Source organism: Aplidium turbinatum, chromosome 8 (genome assembly GCF_918807975.1).
Source record: "Aplidium turbinatum chromosome 8, kaAplTurb1.1, whole genome shotgun sequence".
NCBI lineage: Eukaryota > Metazoa > Chordata > Ascidiacea > Aplousobranchia > Polyclinidae > Aplidium > Aplidium turbinatum.
The window spans coordinates 8,299,759-8,325,987 of NC_137479.1; the positions used below are offsets into that span (position 1 = coordinate 8,299,759).

Genomic DNA, 26,229 nt, shown 5'->3' on the forward strand with positions numbered 1-26,229 from the left:
CGATGTCGAAAAACGTCCTTTCAAGCTTTGCGCAGGCATTTCCACTGCTTGGCCACGAACTGTTAGCTCTAGTTGGATTAACACGCGAATTAGCTACAAGGCAAGATTAGGTCAATTTTAAGGAAAGCTTTCTGTTCAGTGGCAGCGAATGGATATAGTTACACACTGGCAAATGAAAATTCCATTCTGTCATTCTCGGTGAGCAGGTGTGTTGGTAGTACAACGCCTGTTCTACCAGTAGAAGTAGGGGCTATGGGTAGAAAAGTTTTGTTTTTGATATGTAACATAACTCATCAAAATATGCTTTTTTGTCTCATGTTTATTAACTTATGATTAGTTAGTACTGTACTGGTTGGCAGCAGCCTGCATCTCTCCTCAATAGGTTATATTTCTTGTTTTTTTTTCTGCACAAGCATGTATGACTGTTGAAAAAATTCATACAACTGTGATTTCAAAGGCATCATGATCTTAAACTGTTGATGCTGAATGAATGCGGTCAAGCAGTTAAAGATGTAGCCTAATGATCAAATTCTTCAGATAAGGAAGATCACCAGTGGAGGGCAACATCTACACTTCCGAGCTAAGAATGCCACACATCTCTAACTAAGCTGTCCAGTTGGTTTCTAGCGAGTGAACAAACAAAAAGTGTGACTGCAGTTTCATTTATTTTTGTTATTCAACGACAACCACAGCAAAAAATCCAGACGTTTATACGCTGACCTGAGCATGCCCGTCATGATGACTGCAGCCGAGCAAGGGCTACTTTTGCTCAAGTATAAAAAACGTCATGCAACAGGAACTATCACTCATGCCGTCAATGAATATCTGCACTCTTGCCTTTAGCAGCGTAACAGCAATAGATAATACCAGACATTCACACATCATATTTAATATTTATGCTATGTTACCGTGACAAAACCACACTGAATCATCACAGAGCGAACACAAATTATTGTTCTATTGTAAATTAATACGAGAAACATTTACAGTTGAGAATTAATTCAACGCGAAGAATAAACTAAGCAGTACGGTAATCCTATAAGATTGTCGAAGGCCTTACCACCGAAACATTGCTGCCATGAACGCATGGCTTATGCGGCGCGAAAGTTAATACATAGGATCGCGACAAAATGTTTGTTGAAAGTTTCATGGCTTTTAAAATTTCTCTTTAACATGCTGTAGGAAAAGTATTTGTGTAATCAACAAACGATTTAAGGATACAGAAAGTCAAGAGTTATTACTTTGCACCGACAAACAGCACAGAAACAAGTGAAGACGCTGGCAGATTAAGAATTTAGTTTCTTTGTAAAAGTCTTGAGCCGCTACAAATCTCTTTGTTGCACCACGGCTTACACAAAAGATCAGCTCTACACAAATTAGATGATCCGACCGGTGCTATATAAAGGACACAATTTTTTTGGTTGCACGCATGGTCAAATTTTTCTCTCAGCCTCAGCGAAGTAGTTAGTACACAACAGATATCACTGTGTCAACATACCACAACAAAATTTCACGCAGCTAAAATCATCACAATATAAAATAGTTTACTTCAGAAACAAATAAAAATACTTTTCATCAATGCAGAAGCAGTAATATAAGATCACCCCAATTGATAGAAGGTAGTGCCGTAGTTTTAAAAGTTGTCTAACAAGATGACGCATTTGAGGCATCAATCTCGTCTCTGCTTGTAGAAACCTACGGAGTTGCGTTCATTCAAATCAATGTTTGTGTCAAACCAAAGCGAATTTCACGAAATCCGATGAGTTGGATGGACATTGGACAGTGATGTATTGTATAAACTACACAGTGTGACACATGTCGAGATATCTCAAGGCGTAGCCTGGGTTGGCAGAAAAAGTATATTTTCTATTATAATAGCTTTTTCTGTGATTGCAAGGTTGTTTAATATGCAGTGTAAGACTGGCAAGAGCATTCACCGTATCTGGATTTAAATATCTTGCAAACTCTACTATAAATCAACATAAATTATGAAGTATCTCATACAGCTTTCAGTTGAATCGCACCATCTTCAGCCATAGCAGCAAAACGCAGAATGAAAAACAGGTTTTAAACTTTAAATTGCAACGAGAATAAATTTGAAGCATAAAACGACTGCATTAAACCAACGTTATATTTGCGAGTTAAAATCCCTGACAAGTCCCGGTGCGTTCGCGCCGTCTTAGGCTGCCTTGAACTTTCGTCTCCCGCCGAACTTTTTGCTTCTCATCTTCCACATGTACCGCATCATTCCACAGACGCCTGGAAGTGGGAAGAAACGTTGATTAATTTTGCAGCAACAAAAGTCGGTAGTAAAATAGCATAAATAAAGTCTCTGTAACTGAAGATATCCTTTGCTTTCTTTTTAGTTTGAGATTTAATTCTTTGCATAAAAACTCGTGATTTAGTTCTTTGCATAAAAACTCGTCTTCCCTGTTTCTGCTAGTGAATAGTTCACAGAGTGAAAAGAACACGGTACCGTAGTCAATAGCTGACTGATAAAGTGGCAGTCTCGTTTCTTCGAAGCTTAACATTATATGCTATATAATACAGTCACATCAAGATTCATGGGGGGGGGGGTCGCTGCAGACAACTGATCGGTTTTGATGTCTCAGGATAAAAACCAGTTTCTGTGGAGCAAAATAAAGAGAGCCACATCATCCCAGACAGAAAAACTAATATCATTTTTACATTGATTCAACGTCTGCAGACATTTTGCTGTCTGGGATCTGCAACAACATTTTCAGTTGTTACAAGACCAAATCAACACAACAAGACTGTAAGAAATTTTCAGTGCAATTGTTTTGCCAATCGATGTGCTCTGCTGTTTCGGTTCACATTGAAAGCGGCACCTCACTCACCTACAACCAGCACCAGGTAATAGAACTGCAAGAAAGTTGAGAACCTCAGAGTGATTGGCAGGGGACCAGGAAGGGTGTAAGTGTATCTGTCGAACTCATCAAATATCACGGCAGCCGTTCTTACAATCGAATCTGGTGTGTACAAATTAAAATCATGTAAGCATCAGATGCAAAAGTTGGATTCTTAATACAGAAATTATCACACTGCAAAAATCAAATTATTTCAGTCAAAAAGAGGATATCAACAATAATGCAGTCAGCAGAACTGCCGTTTTCATATTGTTTCAACGTCTAGCGATGTTAAACCGATGTAACAAGGCAGCTTTTGCTGGCTGAGATTAGCCTTGGAAGAAGCCACTTCACGGTAAAGTATAGAAACGCTGGATTAGAAGTGACACCTTCGACAATATTCGTGTCCACCTTCAGGAATGCCTTAAGCGTCCTGTCCAAGACACAGCCGCATGCTCTTAAACGATATCGAACTGGCACCCTTACGAGCGTCACACAAGGCTCGCACCACTCCGCTACGCAGCCGACATAGTGTTTGCATGTCATAGAATTGGACTTACATTCGCAGTAACCACCAAAAGGATAGAGCACAATCCATGCGTGGTATCGCAGCCATGTTAAAGATTTCGACTCCATACCAATAATCTGGAGAACATAAACGGGGTATCTGAAAAGAAGCAAAAAACTATATTGGCTTTTTCATTCGACGTTATGTTGCTGTAAAAAGGCGCAGGAAAGTGTCTGCGGAAAACCGAAATCTGGCGAGTTTAATGTTTCCTGGGCTTGTATTTAGCCTCACCATGCGCTACTTGTGAGGCAGGAGGTACTTTAATGCGCTTGGTCGAATTAAGATTTCCCTCCAATCGATTATCACTCTGCGTAGGATAAATTTTTATTGAGTGCTAAATATTCTTCCGCTGTGGCAGACGAACTTAATGTTATAACACTGATGACTGCAATTCGCATGGATGATTCTGTGTTTGATGACGTTCATGGAAATCGCCCTCACAATGCCATCTCAACATCTCTTTGGTTGTGCCACTGAATGACGTCATGTTTTATGACGTCACATGCTTCGAATGCCAACAAAAATTCTAACTCGGTGCCAATGTTATCCTATGCTGTTACATTTCAACAACAGCCTACCTTATCATATCAGCGATACTCCACACGACGTAGAGATACCACACCGTCCATATCTTCTGGACATCTTCACCTCCTAACCATAAGCAGAAGAGAGCAAAACACCTCCCAGATACCTGGATGATGGAAAGAATTTGATGGGGTTTATAGGTCTGAGGTATTGATTTATGTCTTACGGGATTTTAAGTGATTTTAAAAATTTTTTCGCAACAAAAGTGTCCAAGAGTCATGAAAAATCGTTGTCCAAAAGTGATTCGCCTGTTATTACTGTTGGTAGAGTCATCATTCTTCTTGGTGGAAATAGAGACGTTCATAAACGTTTTTTAGTTACTGTGTTTTAGACTATTTGTTCTTTATCCTATTTGCAATCATCCCATACATTTTTCAACGCCATGTTTTTCAAGCAACAAAAATCACAGTAATCATTATAAAGAACTGTATCAGTGAAAATGCAAGCAAAACTGCAAATCTACGGCTGCCGATCAGCCTCTTAAATAGTAGATAAGTTTCAATTTAGAAACTGTAATCTATAAACTGGAACGAAAAAGCTTCAAGATCAAGCGGCGCTGGTTCGACTCTCGGGGTGTGAGCTTGAGCAATCCACGTAAATAATTCCCTGGCAACAATCGGAAAACTTCACTCTGTCAATCTCGGTGACCGGTCCTGCGTCAGTGGTTCAAAGCCTCTACAAGTATGCGAAACTGCCAGGATTAAGCTCTCAAAAAAGCTTTCTCAGTCCGAGGATAAAGATTTAATCAATCAATCATGTAATGTTTCAAGTGAATATTTTTAAAAATAATTAGAGATGATGCAGTTGAGAGAACTGATACAAGTCAACTTATTTAGATGTCTCGTTTATTTCAGAACCGCAAAGAGTTCAAAACTCTGTTTTAGCATATGACTTGTCCACAGATTGTTTACAAAAATTGTTTTCCAAATTTTTTTGTATAAAACACTTTTTTGAAAAAAAAAAAAAAAAAAATTGCAAAAACAAACACGACTCACGTCGTTAAGCAAAAGTAAAACATTTTCAGGCCAAAAAAATGGGAGAGAAAGCAATCTTGCTAGTTGGAGACGAAATAGAAAACGAAACCCTGTAGTTTCAACGGTTGCACGGCAAACAACTGTTGAGCTGAAGCAAGAGCGCAGCAAACCAATGAACACCAGTCCGCTCCTTTACTTGGTAGGCTCACCTGACACTTTGTGACGTCATTTCCGACAGCAATGTTATGTTATGACGTAGTGGTGTGAGCGGTTTTTCTTGTGTTCAAAGAAATATCAGAAAGTACGACAGCAAACTGATAAAACAATTTTATTGTAAAGTTCTCGCCACACAAATGTAGCTTCATAATTCTTATTTAAAGAAACAAAATTTAGTTGCTTCTATTTGAATAAGAATGATATACTGATGAAGCTACACTTATGTGGCGAAAGCTTTGCAACAAATTGGTTTTTATCAATTTAGTGTGGTGTTTAATGCTATTTCTTCGATCCTTATACATCACACTGCGTATTCACCGATAAATTCAAGAAAAGACATTCTAGGACACTTTTTTGTGACAACTTTTTTATCTTGAAGTTTTTCTTGTGTTAGTTTAAAAAAAATAACTGAAATAGAAGACAGTCGTTTTTGCATCAGCAACCCTTGCATTTGTTATATTAGGCTTTGATTCGAGTTGTTGTCAACATAAAAGTTTTGCCTGTGTATAGTCCATCATACAACATTTTTTTATTTTGCAAATATAGCTTTGCAAAACTGAACCCTTGCCCTCTTGGGAAAAGATTGTTTCACATCACTAAATACACGAATCACCATTTCATTTTCTTCTAAATACTTTGTCCTTGCAACGAGTCATAAGCAAAACCTGATCGTCAGGTCATAGTATTCTGAAAGTTAATTTTAACTTATGTTGAGCAATTTGATTTCCTTCCCAGGCTCTAACGTTGAAATGTCAATTAACTGGGCACCGGGTTTTTTGAAGGAGTCCTCTTGGTTGTCCAAACGTAATTTGCTCAGTCCGTTTGGTAACGGGCTTATCTCCCGACACCGAGAGCAGAGTGTTTAGCGATTGCGAACGACGTCGTGGTAGCAAGTTAGTGCCCTAAACCCACTCTTCTGCTGAGTACCAAGCAGGAATGAAACTTTAGTGCCATTTTCCAAAAAGATATTGGTGTGATCCGACGAGGAATCAAACTCACATCTACCGACGCAGAGGAGGGCACTCAAAGCACTAGGCCATAAAGCCAATTTGATGTTGCTGCTTGTTGCTTGAAAAATGTAAATTATTACAAATTGCATGAAAAACAAAATAAAACGCCAAGAAAATGTTCACGATTGCGTCTTGATAACGTAACAAACATTGAAACGATAAAAACCAAAAAAATCTGGCATTGAGCTGGAGTTTTATCAGGAATCACTCACCTGAAGAAAAGAAGTCAACCAAGGAGTCTTGACCATTCCCATGATCGGATGTAGGACTTCCAAGTAACACAGCCCAACAGTGAAAGCGACTAAGCCTCCCAGAGATTCGTAGATTCCGACGCGAAAACCTAAAAATATCATATCTCTATACAGACGCAAGTGCAATCTACGCTATGGCATCGGTAATCGGTATCTTATTGGATATATTGTAGTTGTAAATTGTAATCGTGACCTGTTTGGTGTAAAGGATGCAAGTTTTCATAGAAAAATTTCAATTTTTATCTTAAATTAAACTGTCACGAGTCATAATCTCAAACTGAGAAGGCAATTAAAGAAAAGACCTTTTTGCATTCTACCACACTAAGGGGCCACAAACCTTCGCCATGTAGCATGTAGCCACCGAGACAGCCAGCTGTGATGGCAGAGTAAAGGAGAAACATGACACAGTTGTAGAACACCATGTAGAAGTTTTGCATCACTGCAGCTGCTTTCGTGTTCTCGTCAACATCTAAAGCCTCTTTCATCTTCCTCTGGAAACAATCGTTATTACCAAAGATACTGAACGTTTCGCAACAAGTTAAACAAGAACAACGACACTTCCGGATTACCGGGTATTGTGTATGGGTAAGTAGGTGAAAGAGCATGTAAACATAATTGCTCTAAGCTTAGCAATTATACTCCGTTTTAGTTTTCATCTCATTTAAAGAAACAAAAAGAGACCTGTTGAAGTCGCAACGTTTCAAGCCAACGGTATCTAAACTCTTTTTTCCGAATTATATTATAATAGTTCGTTTTTCTTGAAAGTTCAAGATAAAACATAATCTAAATTGTATAATAAGATCGGAAAAAGAACACTACATTACGTATAACAGTGTCAAAGAAATGCAGTATTTATCAAATACTTTCACTAGGAAAACACCAGCTAACCAAGTACGCTTCTTTTTCCTCGTCTACCTCTTCCTCATCGTCACTCTCGGACCTCCATCTGTCAAAATCCAGTTTCAAGTAATGCGGCTTCTTGATATGATCCGGGAGCAGACGAGGCCACCACTCCCCGGGACCTTGTTTGGTGAGCTGGACATCCACGTGAGATGCTGACACCTTGAAAACACATCCCTGCAAACCAGAGGTGAAGTCAGGTCGTAGCAACAAAGCTGTCAGCGGTTTTTCAGCAACTCTGCAGTTATTTTCATAATCCGCTTAGTCTTCTATAGCGAGGAAGTAGCCGGATTATTGGCACCTGTTTAATTTTTTCTTAACTTTGCTGGGTTAATCCTTGTTTATTGTTACTGGTAATTGGTATATAAGTAAATAATTTAAAAAAAACATACTACATTGTACAAAAAAAACAGGTTTTTAGTGAACGAGGCTCGTGTCATGCGGCTTGGAGTCGCATTGAAATCATGGAAAACTGTCCATAACAGACTACAGAGCATGTTTTTCCTTGACGCCACTGGAAAAACAAGTTTAAAACTTTGTAGTAAAGTGTGACAGAAGAGTTATCACTAGTGTATTACATACCTCTGGATCAATTGGTCGATAAAAATCAAAAGCAAACTGGTAAATATTGTATCCTTTTGCTCCAGTCCCTTCAACTGCAAAACACAAACGCACATGATGACGTAAGATGGATTGAGAAGCAAAATAAATACATTTCAGCATTGCATTATGATTGATTAAGCCAATGTCTTTTAAGAATGAATTGAAAGTTTAACCAAACTTGAAAGTGTAGGACAAAAGCAAGTTAGAAATTTGTTAGCTTCAAAGTGTGCTTAACATGGAGTGGAAGCTGACTTGGTGACCTTGTAAAGTACTTCGCTTCCTTCATCTCTCATTTCACTATGTAATGTACAAATGTATTGTTGTGACACTTTTAAAAAAAGGTAAACCATAAGCAACAAACTACAGTACAACTTGCATATAATTTGGCTTATTTGTAACCAATTCATCAGTGGTCCTGATGAAAATCTCATCTTGCGTTAATATTCTAGTTGTCCAACTCATAGAATAAAAACCATAGAATAACATATATTACCTAGATTTACCGGTGGCTACTAAAACAATTGCATCATTTTATTTTGTTGACAAAAAGCAAAATTATATCATACAAACACAAATTTGTACAAGGATTAAAACTGAATTTGCGCTGTCTGCAGTCTGCATTTCATCAGTGAAGTAAAAAATAAATTTGGCAAAAGGCAAAGTGTACACCTACTTTTGGCCCACATGATGCTGTTTAACATTACGACCAAAACGATTTACTTAGAATGACGAAAGTGTCGGCTTCAACACTTTGCACAGTAAAACCTAATATTTTGCTTTCACTCATCAGGTAGTTGTATCTTAGACATTTCAATCAAAAGCAGCTTCAATAACAGAAAATTTTTTTTTAATGGAAACAGGAATGTAGTGCAGAATTCCATATGTGTCAAAATCGACATCTCCGTTGTTGGAGGTACTGCGTATGGCTCTAGCGACAAAACTTCTTGCATTACTAATTTTATAAAAAGTGACTTCAACTTGTGGCTAAGCTTGAAATACTTGGTACACCGTAGTTACGGTGTACCAAGTATTTCAAACCAAAATTCACTCTACAAGCATTAAAAAATTTAAGTTGAAGATTAGAATATGTCAGGGATATCTAGAAAAGGGGATATGAAGGCTCGCAGCGATTGCCTTATTTTCATGACACTACAAGGGCGGTAGTTTGTAATGCTTTAAACATGTGCTTCTTTTTTAAATCGTGGAAAGTTTTGCAGTGCAGCTGGTACAGTGAGCTACAGGAGACAGTTAGCAAATGTTAAGTGGAGCATATTTAAAGAATACTTGTTCACTAAGACAGTTGAAAAGTCACCAGTAAGCTGTTTGTTTTTAACAAAACCTTTGCAGTAGGCTAGATGTAAAGCAAGTATATGGGTAGTTGAATTAACAAGCAACCATGAGCATGCTGTGAATCAGGGCTGGGGAGCCACTGCAAAAAGCATAGGCTCCGGGTCCAGCTCCGGAGCTATCAAGCATTCATCCACTAGCTCCAGCTCCGGAGCTATAAATTTTTAAATAGCGGCTCCGGCTCCATACTTTATCCGACTTATTCTTTTAAGCGGTATTCGCTTAACCGATGTTTTTACTTTACAGTGCCGGCAAAAAAAATCTTTACATTCAGTCGGCAAAAAAAAACTTTACATGTAAAATCTGCAGAAGTTCTTGGCTTACTGTTCCCGCCAATAGCATTGCGTCACAAAAATGCTTATAGTTACATCATTAGCTACTCTCTGGCATCACTTCGCCGTAAAGCCATTGCTCTGCGTGCGTAGTGTTGCTTTCCAGCTTCGTGAATAGTAAGGGGGGTGAAATCGCACAATATTTTTCATTTTCTCAAAGTTTCGAGGTCTTGCAAAAAAATTTTTCAAAAACTAAAATGGGTTGAAAGAAGAAGCAAATGGAAGAAAAACCTCATGCCTTGACTTTGTTAGAGAAGATAGATTCTTTGATTGCTGAAGCCAGAGATATTGGGGTCTCAAGAGAGGCAATTTATCAATTAAAAAGGTGAAATATTCACTCATTGCAAAGATTTTGGTGATACATTGCCTCTCTGAAGACCCCAATATCTCTGGCTACAGCAATCACAGAATCTCCCTTCTCTCACAAAGTCAAGGCACAAGGTTTTTCTTCCATTTGCTTCTTCTTTCAACCCATTTTAGTTTTTGAAAAAAAATTTGCAAAACCTCGAAACTTTAAGAAAATGAAAAATTTTGTGCGATTTTACCCCCCTTACTATTCACGAAACTGGAAAGCAACACTACGCACGCAGAGCAATGGCTTTACGGCGAAGTGTTGCCAGAGAGTAGCTAATGATGTAACTATAAGCGTTTTTGTGACGCAATGCTTTTGGCGAGAACAGTAAGCTAAGAACTTCTGCAGATTTTACATGTAAAGTTTTTTTTTGCCGACTGAATGTAAAGATTTTTTTGCCAGCACTGTACATCAGATTGGATTTGGTTTGGGATTTCAGGTTTTGATTCAAATAAACGATTGATACGTTTAAGCTGTATACTATTAACCGATTTCGTCTGTATTCAATACTGGAGCTGGAGCTGATAAATATTTTGTAGCTCCAGCTCCGGCTCCACAATAAATGTTTAAAAAGGCTCCAGCTCCCGCTCCGGAGAAAATGCTTGGCTCCAACGCTCCAGCTCCGGCTCCCCAGCCCTGCTGTGAATATCCAGGCCTGATGGTAATAGCGCAATGCAAGTTATCATAACAAGATTTATTAAACTATTATCGCTGCCAATTGTCATTTTACAATAAACACAGATTATTTACGATAAACAAAAGCCCTTCTATTGTCAGAGGTAATAAAAGCCTTCGGATCCCCTTCTTTAGATATCCCTGGAATATGTATTCACACACAGTTGATTTCATATTTCAATAATACCGTACACAAACATTAAATATTTTGGCTGCAAATTTTGAAGTAGCAATATAATTATGGTCAAAAGTTTATAGGCCAATATATACCTAGGTCCTATAGCCTATACGTATTTGTATATATACTACAATGAAGTGTTTTTTCATCAACAATAATTTAATATGCAGGATGTCTGTGCTCATGCTTCAAACATTCGGTGAATAATTGTGTCAGAAATTATCAAAATGCTTTAGCATTGTTTTAAAGAACTCTGAAACATCATCGAAAATAAAGTTACCTTGAAAAGTGATAGAGGAGTCGGTCAAGTCAATACTTGGAGGCTGAAAAAAAACGTATCAGCAACACAGATATTTGAAATGGAATTCTATAATACAATTGCTGCATATGCCACACTGTGACAAAATGATGAAATTCATAAAAGCCAAAACACATTTGCAGTAACATGTTGTAAATTCGAAATAACTTGTTTTTTATGCAAGATATTGAACAAATTCTATAAGTTCTAAAGATATGCCAATTTTCATGCATTACATTTTTAAGTACCGTACTGCAGACCAATACCGAATCCTAACATGAAAATTTGATTATAAACCTGCCGATGATGAAATCGAACAGATTTTATAATCTTTCTATGTATAAGAAATACCGTACCATCCATCATTCATTATATGACATTTAAGCATTACGTTAGTTCAAATGTACCTTTGCATCAGATACATTGACTTTGAGACTAATTGTTTCTTTTCTTTGAGCCCAAGCCACAGTGGGATAAAGAGCATTTTCATTCAATTCTTTAATTTGCACCATTTTAAAAATCTTGCTCACAAGATAACACCTACTTTGTGCACAGCTATCACTGTTATCAAAAAAAGTATGACCAATGAAAAGGCATAATCAAAAAATCACAAAAATAATGCCGCGTAATAACAGCAAAACAGCTAAATGCAATAAAATGGGCCCTAGTATGGAATCCGCCACCCTGGTCAACATGACGTTACAAAACGAACGCAACTACTACATGAAGGGTGAAAAAAGGGATGCTGAAAAGCGGCGGAATGGAGGTGATAAAGCGGAATAAAACATTAAACCAACGTCGAGTGTTGAATATAACTACCTAGAATGACATAAAATTTACCAAAACTAAAAATTTACCCAATTAAAGTTTAAAAATAAAAATATGAAACGTTTGCAACTAACTGTGTTGTAGCTTCCTAATTTCTGCTCGGATTTTAACAGTTTTACCATTGTTGGAAACAGTGTTGTACGTTGACGCCGTCAATTTGACGGCGTCATTTGACGGCGTCAACTTTTTGTTGACGCTGAGGCTAGCGCCGTCAATTTATTTTTCAGTTGACGGAAGTGATAGCGCCGTCAACTATTTTGCCGATTTTAAGCGTCAAGCGCTATGCGTCATTTTTTATTTTCATGGAAAAAAAATGAAAAATCTTGTTTCACAATTAGAGTTTCACCTATGGTTTCACAATGTATTCTGGCCAGCGCGACTCATCCGAATTACCGGCTTTTGCGTTGGTTGGAATGGCTCCCTGAAATACACGCGGAAGAAGTTCGCCAAATGGTGATCAATGATCAGTCTAGGGCTATTTTTATTTTGACCTAAAAAAAAATTTTTTGACTTTATTTTTATCAAATTTTGACTTTATTTTGACCTAACGAAATTGCTTATTTGTAAAGGTCACATTTCTTCCTTGAATTGATACCAGGTACTCAAACATAATATTTTGTCGATTTCAGACCCAAACGTAATATTTTGTCGAAAAGTCAAGGTTTTTATGGATTATAAAAAGTGCGTCGTGTTTTTCGGCGATAGGAAAATCTCCACAAATCTGTCTAACTTTTGCTGAAGACGATTTAGCTTGGCTATTCCTAAAATCCAAACTGTTGATTTTCGAAAAGACTACGTTTGTGAAGATGGAGCTTTTTATAAAAAATATTTAAATACGTAACAATGAATAAACAATGGGCAATTTGCGATAAAAGGTACTGCTGATCCGTCAGCATTGTGACATATTTCCTGCTTTTATGGGTTAATATGGTTTAAGTGGGTAGCCACTTTAACAAGTCGAAATTCTGCCACTGAAATTGACTAGAATGAAACCGCCAACCAATCATAAGCTACGGTTTAAGTGACGTAAAAAATGGCGAAAAGAAGATCATAGAAAGCAAATTAAGTGATAGATTTTTTGTCAGCTGGTTGGCTTAGGGGTTAGGGTTAGGGCTAGAAAGCAGTCATTTCATTGACGCGTGTTCGATTCTCACCACTGCTATTGCTCTTTTTCTTCTGTAATTACCAAATAAAGTTCAAAACAAGCATTAACTCTCTGGATGAGTGCTAGAAGGGTCACAATTGGACGGTGGCCTCTTATAACACGTTCTGATTGGTTGGCGGTTGCATTGTAGTCAATTTCAGTGGTAGAATTTCAACTTGTTAAAGGCATACTAAAGGAAAATTTCAAACCGGAATTAAGCATTAAAATGAGTAAACTGAACATTCAAGAATACATTTCAAAAACAATTACCCAAAAAAATTTGTTTTCAATGGCGCTGGCAAGGCCCAAAGTCCAGTGTTTCATTTATTTTCATTTTTTTCAAAATGACCAAAACGTGCAAACACAGCTCAAGAATACGTCATAAAGTCCAGCAATAACAAAAGCCACGTTACCAATCTGATGTTTTGAGCAAACTGTCTGCTGTTTTGATGTTAAAATGTGCTGTTTTGATGTAAATACATACATAGCCTACAGTCAAATCGCCCGCAGTAACAATTATTGCGTGATTGGTTGATTGCTAGACTTTATGACGTAGACTTTATGACGTTCTTTACAGTCGCACGCTTCGTTGCTCAGGCCAATCTCGTTTTGAAAGCTCTGACAAAAGCACGCGCACAATGGTGGTCAGACCGCAATGGGGCAAAATTTTATTGAAAATCGTTTTATGGTAGCATGTTAAACACAAAGAACGTGGAAAATCGCCAAGTCAGGTTTTTCCTTTAATACCCCTTTAAAGTGGCTACCGTTTAAGTGTGTCGCAGTTCCTGATTTACAATGTTTCCACGAGGATTTTGACAAAAATTACTTTCAAGAAACACAAAAAGTTTGTCAAAAGCCATAATTTGACAAATTTTGACTTTATTGAAAATTTTGACTTTATTGTCAATTTTGACTTTATTTTGACCTATAAACTTCTTAGAAACAGTCCCCTAGGTGCTAAAAATAACTTTATTCTTGGATTCGTGGATAGACGAGGTCCTTAAAAATTTTTGACTTTATTGACTTTTGCGGGCCCTAGTGATCACCCATGTATTGAGAACGAGAGATCAGAGACAGAAAGCGAAAAATCCATGATCGGCTTCGCGGAACGTTGAAGATACTTTATTTCAAGAGCTTTATGCCTTTGAAAAGAGCGATGTTGGTGCAGTGAACCTGGTTAAAAGATTTATACATGCTAAACTATCACAGCACGTTAGGAACAGTGATACCTTTCCGAGTAAACGTTTTCAATTTATTTTTGAAATACAACACACCAATACCAACCAGCGCTGCTGTGGAACGCATGTTTTCACTTGGAAAGGACAATAGCCTAGGCTATGCGTCCCAAACGCAGCAAATTGTCAGACAAACGTTTTGAAATGTTTGCTTTTTCTGTAAGGAAATAACTAATAGGCTAAGCAGCTAATTACAATACAGTCTCAAAACATAATATCTGCTCTTTATTTTTAGCTATTGTTAGCCTAAACTTGGTTGAAATATTTCCGTTTTATGAGACGCTGGCAAAAAATAGCGCTAGAAATTATCGCTGACGCTGACGCCGTCAATTTCTTTAAGAGCTTACGCAGTACTTTACGCCGTAAAGTTTTTAGGCAATTCGCGCTGACGCTGACGCCATCAATTTATTTCAATGACGCGTACAACACTGGTTGGAAAGCACGATCACACATCTACCAGAACAAATTAGCTCTAAGTAGCCTACCAAAAAAGCACTAGCTTAATGTAGTGCTGACAAAAAATTCACCAACTTGTACCGATTCTCAGCAACTTAATTTTTACAATAAAAGTACTAATCTAACGCAACTGTAAAGAGTATGTCTTGCTTTATGCACATGAAAAGTTTTAAGTTTATATCTTATCTACAAAACGAGCAATCGTTGTTCAAACTTAATCGCCCGGCGAAGCTTTTTTCCAATGCATTCTAAAGGCAAATCGATCCTTATTCAGTATAAGCCACCCCTGTTTGCTGTGATCGGTAAATAGTGCTTCCACTAAACTTGCTGTAGTTTTCTCGTTTCTGCTCGGATTTTAACAATTTTGCCATCGTTGGAAAGCACGATCATACATCTGCATGAATTAATTAAACAAAGCACAAAATAATTACTAGATTTATCTTGTCATAACTTAAACTTTACCAACTTGTACCGATTCTCAGCAATTTATTTTTTACAATAAAATTATTAAACTTTTGTAAATTGAAGGAGTATATCTTGCTTTATGCACCTGGAAAGTTTCAGGTATACATCTTATCTACTCTAACCCCCACCAGCTTTATTGCTTCCCTTGCTTAACCCACCAGGATGCGCCACTGCACATCAGGTGGCGATGTCTTAAATCAAACATTTTGTCGTTCTCTTCAATTCATCAAATATTTGGCCCCCCCCCCAAAATTTTTTCTGGCTACGCCACTGGACAGAGTGCTTGTCGCTGCTTAGCTGCCGTCATTTCATACACAGCAAAAGCCGTTATTAACAGCTAAGCAAGAACATTGGCATGTATCCGGTTGTTATGAGAAAATTTCAACTATGCAAAATTGAATCATTCGCACAATGTCTTTTAGCAATAGAACCAAGACTTTGTAAAGTCCTTAGCAAGAGAAGAGCAAAACTTTCATCACTCTACCCTACCTAGATCTTGACAAGCGACATACTTCATGTCAAGTTATTTGCATGAAAATAGGAAATCTCTAAATTGATCTTTAAATTTATAATATGTGTTACCTGAATAACCCAACTTCAAAACTCAATTCAAGAAAATTGCTGAAGTACCGTAGCTACATTATACAATTGCGTTAGAGCTTCTCAAATAAATAAATTTCAATTACGTGGTATCAGCTTAAGGATTGTTTAGATTGAACAGTGTTTCCTAAATTTATTGCTGTAAATCACCATATTGCTAACTCAGTAGGCTATAGGTTATGATTACTGTATCTTTGTTTTGCTTCGCTCTTGATGGTAGCCTACCAGGCAGGGCTGTTGAGAGGATATTTCGGGCCCGATACCAATAAGATCCTTGGGCCCCAAAAGACATCTATAAAATAAAAGCACTGTATCCAAACCATACGTTGCGGTTTCTTTATGTTTCCGGGCCCTTTGAAAAGGTTTTGAGCCCCTAAAATTAACCCTGGCACGGGTCCAAAAGTACCCTCTGGACCCCCTGGTCAAACGTACCCTCTGGTCAACGCTACTGGTAGCAGGTAGCAGTTGTCGTTTTTGTATACGTGTTGTTTATTGTTGTTGTTTTTATGATACTGTCAGACTATTTTCGTAAGGAATAATCTTTTTGTAACATTTGTCTTTTATATAAAATCTCATGTTGATGATGATGACGATCAATGGATACTGAGCGCTATGAAACTGAAGCAGGTTAACAACAAGCACGGGGCTCCTGAGCCTCGAGAACCATTTATTTGACCTTGAGCACGAGCTTGTGGTCATAGCTCAACGCTCTCTTCTTCTTCCTGTTTTACGTCTCATTTCCTAGAATCAGGGTAGGACTGGGTCTGGCAAGGCACATCCTCAGTCTCCATTCATCACGATCTAGGGGGGTAGTGCTCGGACTTTGTGTATGCCACTGTCTTCAACACGGAATTGTAAATGGTCTTCACACCGTCACACGTAAACTTAAACTTTGGCATGAAGACAGAACCACATGACTCTAAAGCGTTTAAAAACGTCTTTGAAACGTTATTATTTTCAAAACTTGTTGCGGTCTCACGGTTACCAAAAGAATTTCTTACTAGGCGCCTCGCAAATTTCCCACTTGCAGATTCATTTCACCAGCACTTTTTCCTTGCAAATCGGCAAGCTCTAGTAAAAAGCGAAACCAAAAAAGTAGTTTTCGAGACAGCCTTTCCATTAATTTTTACTATGTCGAAAAAGAGTCATCATCACCTTTGAGATGCTACTTCGGCAGAGAAAGTTACCTGTGCAGATTTTAATGTCGACCGCAAGTCTTTGTAAAACCATCAACTTTCTCCAGTTGAAAAATTTTGTCCTCAACGACCTTACAATTTTCCCAAATTGAGTACGAAATTTTCCATATGGCGACAGTGCGTTACTGGCCACACGACAGTGGCTAAGGCTCTGCAACGCCACTTAGCGGCATTTTTCAACCACCTTCGTTTATTGGAATTTTTCTGCTAATATATTATTCAATGTACAAAATTGTTTTTGATAGCGGTAACTATAGATTTATTTTTTTCTAATGCCCCACGTTAAAGTATTTCCACAATTATTGTTGAAAGTAATTTTATTGCGTTGCTTTTAAATATTGACTTCTAAGTTTATATCGTGACGTAAAAGACTTCTAAAAAACACAAGTTTTATGTTTTGTTTCATCATCTGTGCAAAGTGTATTTGTTTAAAGTTATACAAGACATCTCATCCTTGCTCACTGACACTGTGACATGGTTTATAAGTGTAACAGTTTTTATAGACAAGCAGTCTACATAACAGATGTTAAATTTGTAACCAAATGCACACGATATAATTTACTGTAGTTAACGCTTTCGTCGCTGTAAACGTGTCGTCACCAGTTATCCTTTGAAACAAAATCGACATCTAATGAGCAAACTACGCTTGTGTTTAATTGTTTTAAACTTGTGAAGCAGTTTCACTTTTTTTTACGCCTAGGGTAACGTTGAAACAGCAGTTCCGTTTGACCCAATTACAAAGGCTACACCGCATGTTGAATGTCTTTGTTTTAAATAGAAACCTCAAATGACCGAAAACAGATTTCGCTGACTTTACGTTCTTTAATTTTGCTGTATTTTTTTTGTTTTTACAAAATGAGCACATTACTTCATGTCGAATTTGTGATTTTTGTTTCGCATGTTTAATTTAATGGTCCACATGGCCTGAAATTAACAGTTTTTTCAATTTTGAGTTACAGTTTCAATTCCATGGCATAAAACAGTATTTTGCTATAGCAATACGTTCATGCAGTGATGTACGCGCATACAAAAAATATTGACGCCGTCAGCGTAAACGTTCGAAAAACCATACGCCGTATGCGTCAACGTAACTTGTAAAAAAAGTTGGCGGCGTCAGCGCATACACTAGCGCAGAGGTGACGAACCTGCGGCCCGTCAAAGAATTTTGTGCGGCCCGCAAAACAATTTGACAATCGCTCATGCATTAAAGACAAAAGACATCTCAAAGCTGTTTTATGCCTTCACTGGTTACATTTCCTTTGCTATTTTCTTGCCCTAAACACTAACTTTCAGGGTTTAAAGTTAGAAAATAGGAAAGCTATAAGGTAAAGTTGTGAAAACACTATTCACCAACTTCATCTTGTATTTTTAGTCGATTCCAATCTATGAATCTTCTTCAATGTTACACCTGCTTCTGCACCCTATGAGCTCCAACTTGAACTCATAAAACTACAGAGTGATGACAGGCTAAAAGCGATGTATGTGAACAAGCTGTTGCTTGAATTTTATCGTGTTAGATGAGTCCCATACTTGATCCAAGCATCGGGGGATGAGAAGATAAGGTTCTCATTAGGGTCGGCCGCTTTTCCTTCAGCAACTACGTCCACCCAATTTATTACACCCTTGGCCTTGGGTAGAGGTGAGCGGTGTTTTTCAACAACCAGCTTAAGCCGTGAGTCGAATCAGGATTGCATTGTTGGAAAGTGAGTGCCTATCGGCAGTGCCATCTCACCACCGCTTTATCGTGCTGTATGTTTATCAAAGGAAGAGTTTCCAAACGTGAGAGCTCACGCTTTCAAATGGTCATCTGTTTTCGGCAGCACGTACCCATGCAAACAGTTCTTTTCTAAAATGCACTTTACAAAAAGTCGTTACAGGTCGAGGCTGACTGATGAAAATCTTAGTATGCAGTGGAAAGTTGCCACATCGTCTGTTCGACCTAATATTGAACGCTTAGTCAAGCAAAAAACTTTCCAAAAATCCCACTAATCAAAAAAAATCAATGTTTCAATGGTATTTCTTAATATTTTATGCTTCAATGCTGCATTAGATAGCTTCAACTATATGATTCGCATGGGCTTTTGTTTGTTGTTTGAAAAAGAAATTTCATTAACTGATTTGTTGTTTCGGAGCATAGCGGTCGAAACATTTAGTCAACTTGAGCAAAAAGGATAGAGCCAGAAAAAGAATTATACTCATATGAAAGCAAACGCTTCGAAAATTAAACTGTCGTCATTATCAGTGCAAGTACTGTTGCTCTATTCTTTTTGCTCAAGTTGATTTGTTTTTATTTTTTACTGTTGTATGTTTCGATTCTGCGTAAGATAATTTCAACTGTGTGGGTTTTATTACTTTCATTTGCCGTTTGTTACTTTTCATGAATAATATCTTGAGTCGCTTCTAAAAGATTTCATAGTAGGTTACGATTAAAAAGTTGTGTGGCCCGATAATTCATGTGTAATTGACAAAGTGGCCCGCGACCGCAAAAAGGTTCGTCACCTCTGCGCTAGCGTGAACTAATTTTGTTTGCTAGGTGCCAAACATTCACACGGTATAAACCACTCGAAACAAACAAGTTTTATTTTGAATTTCCACGAAGAAACACAAGCATCTGAAAGTGTTCATCTGACATTTTGCTGTGTTTTGGTTTCAATATGTCTTTGCCCATTGAAAACATTCTTTCAACCGCAGCACTGGAAGGTATTGGCGTGTTGTAGCGGAAAAAAGTATTTTGGAAATCTTTCGTTGGAAAAGCGCCCACGGTTAATGGTCCTTTGTGTGGCCTCTCTTCCAAGTACGCTTTTACAACCTCGTCTATGCTGTCTTCGCCAGTGTCCTCATAAAGAGCATGGAGTAGCCCACGGGGTTCGTTGTCGCTGGCTTCCTTCGTCTGGTTGCAGTGGCTCTCAGCCTCAGAGTTTTTTAACAACTTTGAAATGTGGCGAGCGCCTATCAAGAAAATTCTAGTATTATACTAACTGTCGCTCCTAGTAATATACTAACTGTCGCTCCCTAAAAATCCATTATAAAAAACACTATTTTTAAAATGATTCCGTTTGAATAAGACTGATGTTGCTTTTAATGCCATAATTCTCTCAGTAAGCTCTATGCTCTTTTCTGATAAGATTTTTAAAAAGTGGGTTAATGGAAGACAAAATTGCCAGACACAAGCACGTTTAGATTCTGAACTGCACAACTCTTTGTTATTAGCATTCAGGGATAGTTAGCATTAGCCTACTAGTGTTATTAGCAGTAGGCTACTCAAAAGCCTCTCACAATTGGCCCCTGGATGCATGTTTTGCTAAACTGCTCATCAAGTTACAAAACATATATAATTACATGCTTAGTTGCTTACGCAACAGAATGTATAAATTGTCAAGTAAAAATTACCTTAGCTTGATAGCCTACTGTATGTAGGCCTACACATTATTACGCTACATAGCCTACAACAAGAATAACCGGCAAAGGCAAAGTAATGTACTACATATAACATACAGAGTATAACATCATGCAAGCAATCACGGTCGGAGACCAAATATTTGAGTTTGTTTAGATACATAGGCTGCACTGCTCATTGCCTGAGAAGTTTATGATTTGCCCCAAAATGCAAGACTTAACTAATATAAATTAAAGTGCTCACAATTGCTTACAAACGCCTTCAACACTGCTTGACTAAAAATACTTCACACTACGAAGCCAAGTCATTGTTTACATTTTACATGGAGCAACATTACCAACCTACCTACTTGCTTGCTTACATTACATTCCTGTTCCGACCCGTAATTTACTAATTTCTCAGTAGGCCTAATTAAGTTGTTTTAACTAATTCTTTCTTTTTTTCTGCAAGACTTCAGTCTCCACGTGGGACTCTAGCGTCAAAGGCAATAGTGCGATATACAAACAAACTCCAGCTGACTGAACAATAGATGACACTGTGACACAACACTAGAACAATGGGCAATTGCAAGACGTCAACATTTCGCAGTTTGACAAAAAAAATTGCAAACAACAACTAAGACATTAAAAAGTATGCGTTGACGCTATGCGCTAAAAAACCGCGAAAACTTTACGGCGCAGCCTCAAGCGCAAACTATCCAAAAAAATGTGGCCGCAAGCGTTAGCGCAAACAAAAGTCTACGCCGCAAGTATGCGGCGTAGAATTTGCGGCGCATACGTACATCTCTGGCTATTTGTTTAACTAACAAAATTTGGAGCTGGTATACAAGTCCCCCCCCCCCCCCCCTTGGTAACTCATGACAAAGACAGGACTCGACCAACCATATAGGGTGAAACTACTTTACCTTTGCTTTACTGTTCACACACTTCAATCCACATGTTTTGGTCAATTCCTCTTTGTCATGAATTACCAAGGGGGGGGGGGGGGGGGGGGGGGGATTATTGCTGCTAGCAACTAAACATACTTCTCACTATATTTGTTTAAGCAACCTTTAAAATCTTTGCTGCTTTGTTATCTTGATTTTTTTGGAAACACAACTGAAAACAAGACTATTAGCTACGGTAACAAGTGTCACTTGTTACTTTGTTGTATAGATTTGTTTGTAAAGAATGCGGTAGGCTACTACAACAATGAAACTGCATCACTCTCCAGCAGTTTGGTTGGAAATTCATTTGAAAATCGCCAAGAAACTCCATCCCTCTCCGATACCGAAGTCACCCGCACGCCATCAAGACCATTTTCATTGATCATCACTATAATATAATGTTCAAATAATAATTAGTGTATATTCCTGAACCCATCAGTTATCGATTCCTGTTTTAAAACTACACCACTGTCGTTGCTGCGATCAGTTCATTTTATTTACAAACGAAACACTGTAGGCCAGGGGTCACCAACTGGCGGCCCGCCACGCTGTATCGCTGCGGCCCGCGGAAGGTATCAGCGTACAAGTATAACCAAAAATACTTTTCTTGAGGAGTTAAAGAGCACGAAGGCAAAAAAATACTTTCCGGGAAGCATATTTTCGCTTTGCATGCGATTCCACCGACCGACCAATCAAGTTATAGTTCTAGGTGGGGGTTGCTTAAAGTTATTCCAATGCGATGTCCAGCCACACCGTCCCAGTGGTTGATTAAAACGTCTGTTTTCGAAATTGCCTGTGAGCATAGGGTTGCTTATTGTTTGCAAATGTCATGTGAACACTAGTGTGCGTTTCACCGTTATTGTGTTTCCCGAGCAGTGTTCTCTTTATGCAAGTTTTTGTTGGAAAAATAGGTCGGTGTGCCAACTCAATTTATAATAAATTGGCAAAATATTATATATAAATTTGAAGACTTTTTCTGATTGTATAATGAAAATATTTAGCTTTGTACTGCAAAATGTTTTTTGTTTTTAAAGAAATATGGAACGCTTCACGATTTTGCGTGTCATCCTTGCGCAGGGGCCGTACTAATCTTCTCTGTATCGCTCCAATTTTAGCATATGTACTGCTGAAGCAAGTACTGCAAAATGTTGTTAATCAACAAATTCTTGCCACGCTGATAAGCACCGCAAGCGACAGTTGTCTATAATTAAAGAAAGACGGTTTTATAGACTCTCACAAAAGGATGAAAAATCAACTCATTACTTTTTTAGAGGGAAGACTGTTCATGAATTAGGATAGAATTACGATTTTTCGATGATTTTCACAAGCGTTTGTTTCATGGTGCCTGGTTTCTTTTTCCCTGTTATTGGAGCCTATTTTTCGCTGATACGATTGCAGATCACTATTGTTGCCTGTATTGCGATGTGTCAAACATTTCCTTGTTTACTGAAATTGTTAATTGCAAGATATCTTTTGTGAAGCGAAGTGGCAACACCACTCTTGCTTGGCGATGAATATTCTGATGAAACCGCTCGCCTCGCTATAAGTGCGCAAAACAAGTAGCCTCGTTTATTAGGTATTGTTAAAAAAGTCAAAAGTGTTGTAAAAGGAGCTTGGCCTGGCAGTAGCGTTGTTCGATTAATTTTGTTGTTGCGGTATTGTAACATAAATATGAACAACATGTAACGCTGGATAGCCTACTGGGTACGAAATGCGTTCTTTTCTAGCATAAGAGTCAACCTACCTAAAATTTTATTAGTGCGGCCCGCCAGCGAAAAATTTTTTTTCACGAGATTTCTGTCTCATTTACATATGTTGGCAAAAGTTTGGATTAAAACTGTGTGAATGCAACATTTTCTCGTTGGCACGGTTGGTTCAGTGGTTTCATCCTCGCCTAGTGATCGTGAGAACAAGGGTTCGACGCCCGACGAAGTCAAACTTTTTTTCTTCTTTAAATTAATTTTTGCGGTGCACAAGAGCTTTTCAAAAAAAGTAGGGTTAGGGAAAGCATATATTTTATTATCATTGCAGAATTTGTTTGGTAAATAGTTATTTCGCAATCTGAATCAACCAATCTCTTAACACTTTCGGAAAATCTTACTTTTAGAGTGACTAGAATCAATGATACAGAAATCTCGTGGGAAAAAAAATTTCGCGGCCCGCCACAGCTCTCCTTAGTGCCAAAATGGCCCGCATGCAAAAAAGGTTGGTGACCCCTCCTGTAGGCTATAGCCTATAGTTTTTTGTATAATAGGCTCACCGTACGTTTATTAAATGCTCGTGTTTTTCTTTTTTTGTATTGATAAAGCTTTGGTAGAGAGTTTGCTTTGTTGAACCATAGAGAAATAAAACATAGTAACTTTAGCGGGTTTAGCATACTTTATTTCACACAAAATATAACATAATTAAATAAATAATTTTAATATTTAATAATTAAATAAATAATTAATAATAATTTTTTTGTATTGGTTGTGAGATTCAGTCGTCCCCGCATGGCTACATCAACTGTCACACCTCCAGTTGCTTTAGGTATGTGGAGCCGACTGATTCTTTCAACTATAGGCTATTCATCTATTTTAAACTGTTTGGTTTGGTGGCCGTGCTTAACTTTACTTTCATCGACGTATGCTTTAAATTTACATCGCATGCACGTTTTAAACTTCTGTGGTTTTGCCGCCGTTTCCTTTTGTTGGTTTGTTCCCGTAAACTATTAGTAACTTTATCATTGCTGTTTTTTCCGACAAAGAAAAATAAATTGAATTGAATTGAAAAACTTTATCTCTCACCAGTTACCGGTACGTAGGCTACTCCATCAAACTTTACACACCTATTGCATCATCGCCTCGGCCCTACGCCTACCAACTCAATAATATAGCATAATACAAATCAAAATGCACATTTTTATTAAACTTTAACCTTCGGGTTAATTATTAAAGTAATTTGCGTTCTTCTGGTGACTATTTACTAGGTTACCTCCTGATGTTAAAGATGATAACTAGCTTTTTGTATTTCCGACGTTTCGTCAGTCAGCACGACTGACTTTATCAAGGAGGCTAAAACAGGTAAACACAACCTGTTCAGCAACGATGGCATAACACAAAAACATACTGATAAAATGAATAAAGTAAAGCAGCAAGAATCAGAGTTAAAAAACGCAACAAGATACCTAGAGGTTAAACTGAATACAATGAATGCCTAAAACCAGTAGGCTACTTTCCAACAGCGTAAATTTATTATCTTTAGGGCCACCGTCAAGAAACGTTGAAAAGACATCAGACAAGACAGAAAAAAAAGAATTAGCAATTAGGCTACAATGATAGAGAAAAAGCACTGAGCAAAGGAAAAGATGAAGCTAAAGTTAAAGTAATTTTTTGAACACAGAGGGGAAGTTCTGACCATCTTTCTGGTTAAGAGCATGTTGTGCTTTCTGGTTTATGTAGCCTACCACTTTTCTATAAACAAAAAACAATCTTTTTGTATAATCCTTTTCAGTTTTTAGAATGGTAGCGTTGGTCCAAGTAATTTTATGGTCTGAATCCATAGAGTGTTTGCAAAAAGTGGAATGCTCCGGACGTTGAAATTTAATAGCTCTTTGGTGCTCGTTGATTCTTGATTGAGCGTGATCTTAAATCAAGAGCGTGATCTTAAATCATTGAGCGTGATCTTAAATCAAGAACGATAGCTAAGTTTTAGGCGCCCGACTTTGCTCACAAAAAATGCAAGATCAAGCAGCGCTGGTTCGACTCTCTGGATGTGCGGCTGCGCTTGAGCAACACATTCAAAGACTGCTCTCCATTCAGTGGCACCGAGTGGATGGAATAACTGACAGACAACACTTCAACCAGAGGCTTCAACAATAGGTATTAGGTGGGCTGAGTAAAAACTTCACATTGTCAGCCTCGGTGACCTGATGTCCAACAACAGCGTGCAAAACGATTGAAGGTGAAGACAAACATGTTTACAATCAAATCAATTGTTTATATTTTTGGTAAAAGTACCAAAAAAAAACTGTAACCCAGCAAGGTTCAAAATTTTCTCCTGGTTTGGAAAGTGGAAACGTTGCCAGATGTTAGGGATACCAGATGTTTATGTAAATTTTATGTTTTTGTTTTCAAAATCAAAAAAAGTCATGTAAATTTAGGTTCCAGATCTTGTTTCTGTCAAAAACAACAAGATCCAGATTCGATCTGGATTCGGTGAAAAACTATAAGATATCTGTTTCTTGTAAAAATGCAGCTAATAAAACGTTAATCAGGGAAAACAGTTTTTGATTGGAATTTTGTATCTCATGGTGCAGTAGCTTACATTAGCTCGCCTAACCCTATATGGACATTTGTGACAGATCTGTTACGTTTCAAATTATCGCAATTTATTTTACTGTAAAAGCATTCATAAGTTTTAATTTTGAAGAATTTGATTCTGTGGCATCTGACTATATAGACCGAGAGCCTACGACAGAAGATTTCACCCCATAAGGTACAAAAGGTTTGATCCCTTGAAGTTACTGGGGTCAACCATGTCACTCACAAAAAGTATGGAAGATTGACCGCACCGGGTGGATCTGGACCCTAGAGCCCCCTAAAAAGCCCAAAAAGGGGGTTAATTTCACCCCATAAGGTACATGGACCAAACTTGGTGAAAACGAAGTTCTATGTCAGGACATCACAAAAATATCAAATCTAACAGTATTTTCGAGTGGAAAGGTGATGTAAGACCCCCCAGGGGGTTAATTTCACCCCATAAGGTACATGGACCAAAGTCGGTCAAAACGAAGTCTTATGTCAAGACATCACAAAAATATCAAATCTAACAATATTTTCGGGTGGA

The 26,229-nt window shown here is 37.9% G+C and overlaps 1 protein-coding gene and 1 non-coding gene across 3 annotated transcripts; both read right to left on the bottom strand.

Moving 5' to 3' along the window:
• Positions 1 to 652: 652 nt before the first annotated feature.
• Positions 653 to 11,713, bottom strand: LOC145775527 (very-long-chain (3R)-3-hydroxyacyl-CoA dehydratase-like). 2 transcript variants are annotated; one of them, XM_082586823.1, is made up of 10 exons: positions 11,564 to 11,713; positions 11,139 to 11,181; positions 7,954 to 8,027; positions 7,387 to 7,548; positions 6,809 to 6,962; positions 6,433 to 6,560; positions 4,014 to 4,126; positions 3,428 to 3,534; positions 2,859 to 2,990; positions 653 to 2,259 (listed from the first exon to the last, which is right to left on the bottom strand). In XM_082586823.1, exons 1-10 carry the CDS (start codon positions 11,666 to 11,668, stop codon positions 2,180 to 2,182), a joined length of 1,098 nt encoding a protein of 365 aa, XP_082442949.1. In that variant the 5' UTR covers positions 11,669 to 11,713; the 3' UTR covers positions 653 to 2,179. The 2 variants fall into 2 exon arrangements, with proteins under 2 accessions (XP_082442949.1, XP_082442948.1); XM_082586822.1 differs by having other exon boundaries at positions 7,360 to 7,548.
• A 10,721-nt stretch (positions 11,714 to 22,434) lies between these two features.
• On the bottom strand, positions 22,435 to 22,541 carry LOC145776470 (U6 spliceosomal RNA). The gene has a single exon (XR_014290258.1). It is a non-coding gene; the product is annotated as a U6 spliceosomal RNA (small nuclear RNA).
• Between the last annotated feature and the right edge of the window lie 3,688 nt (positions 22,542 to 26,229).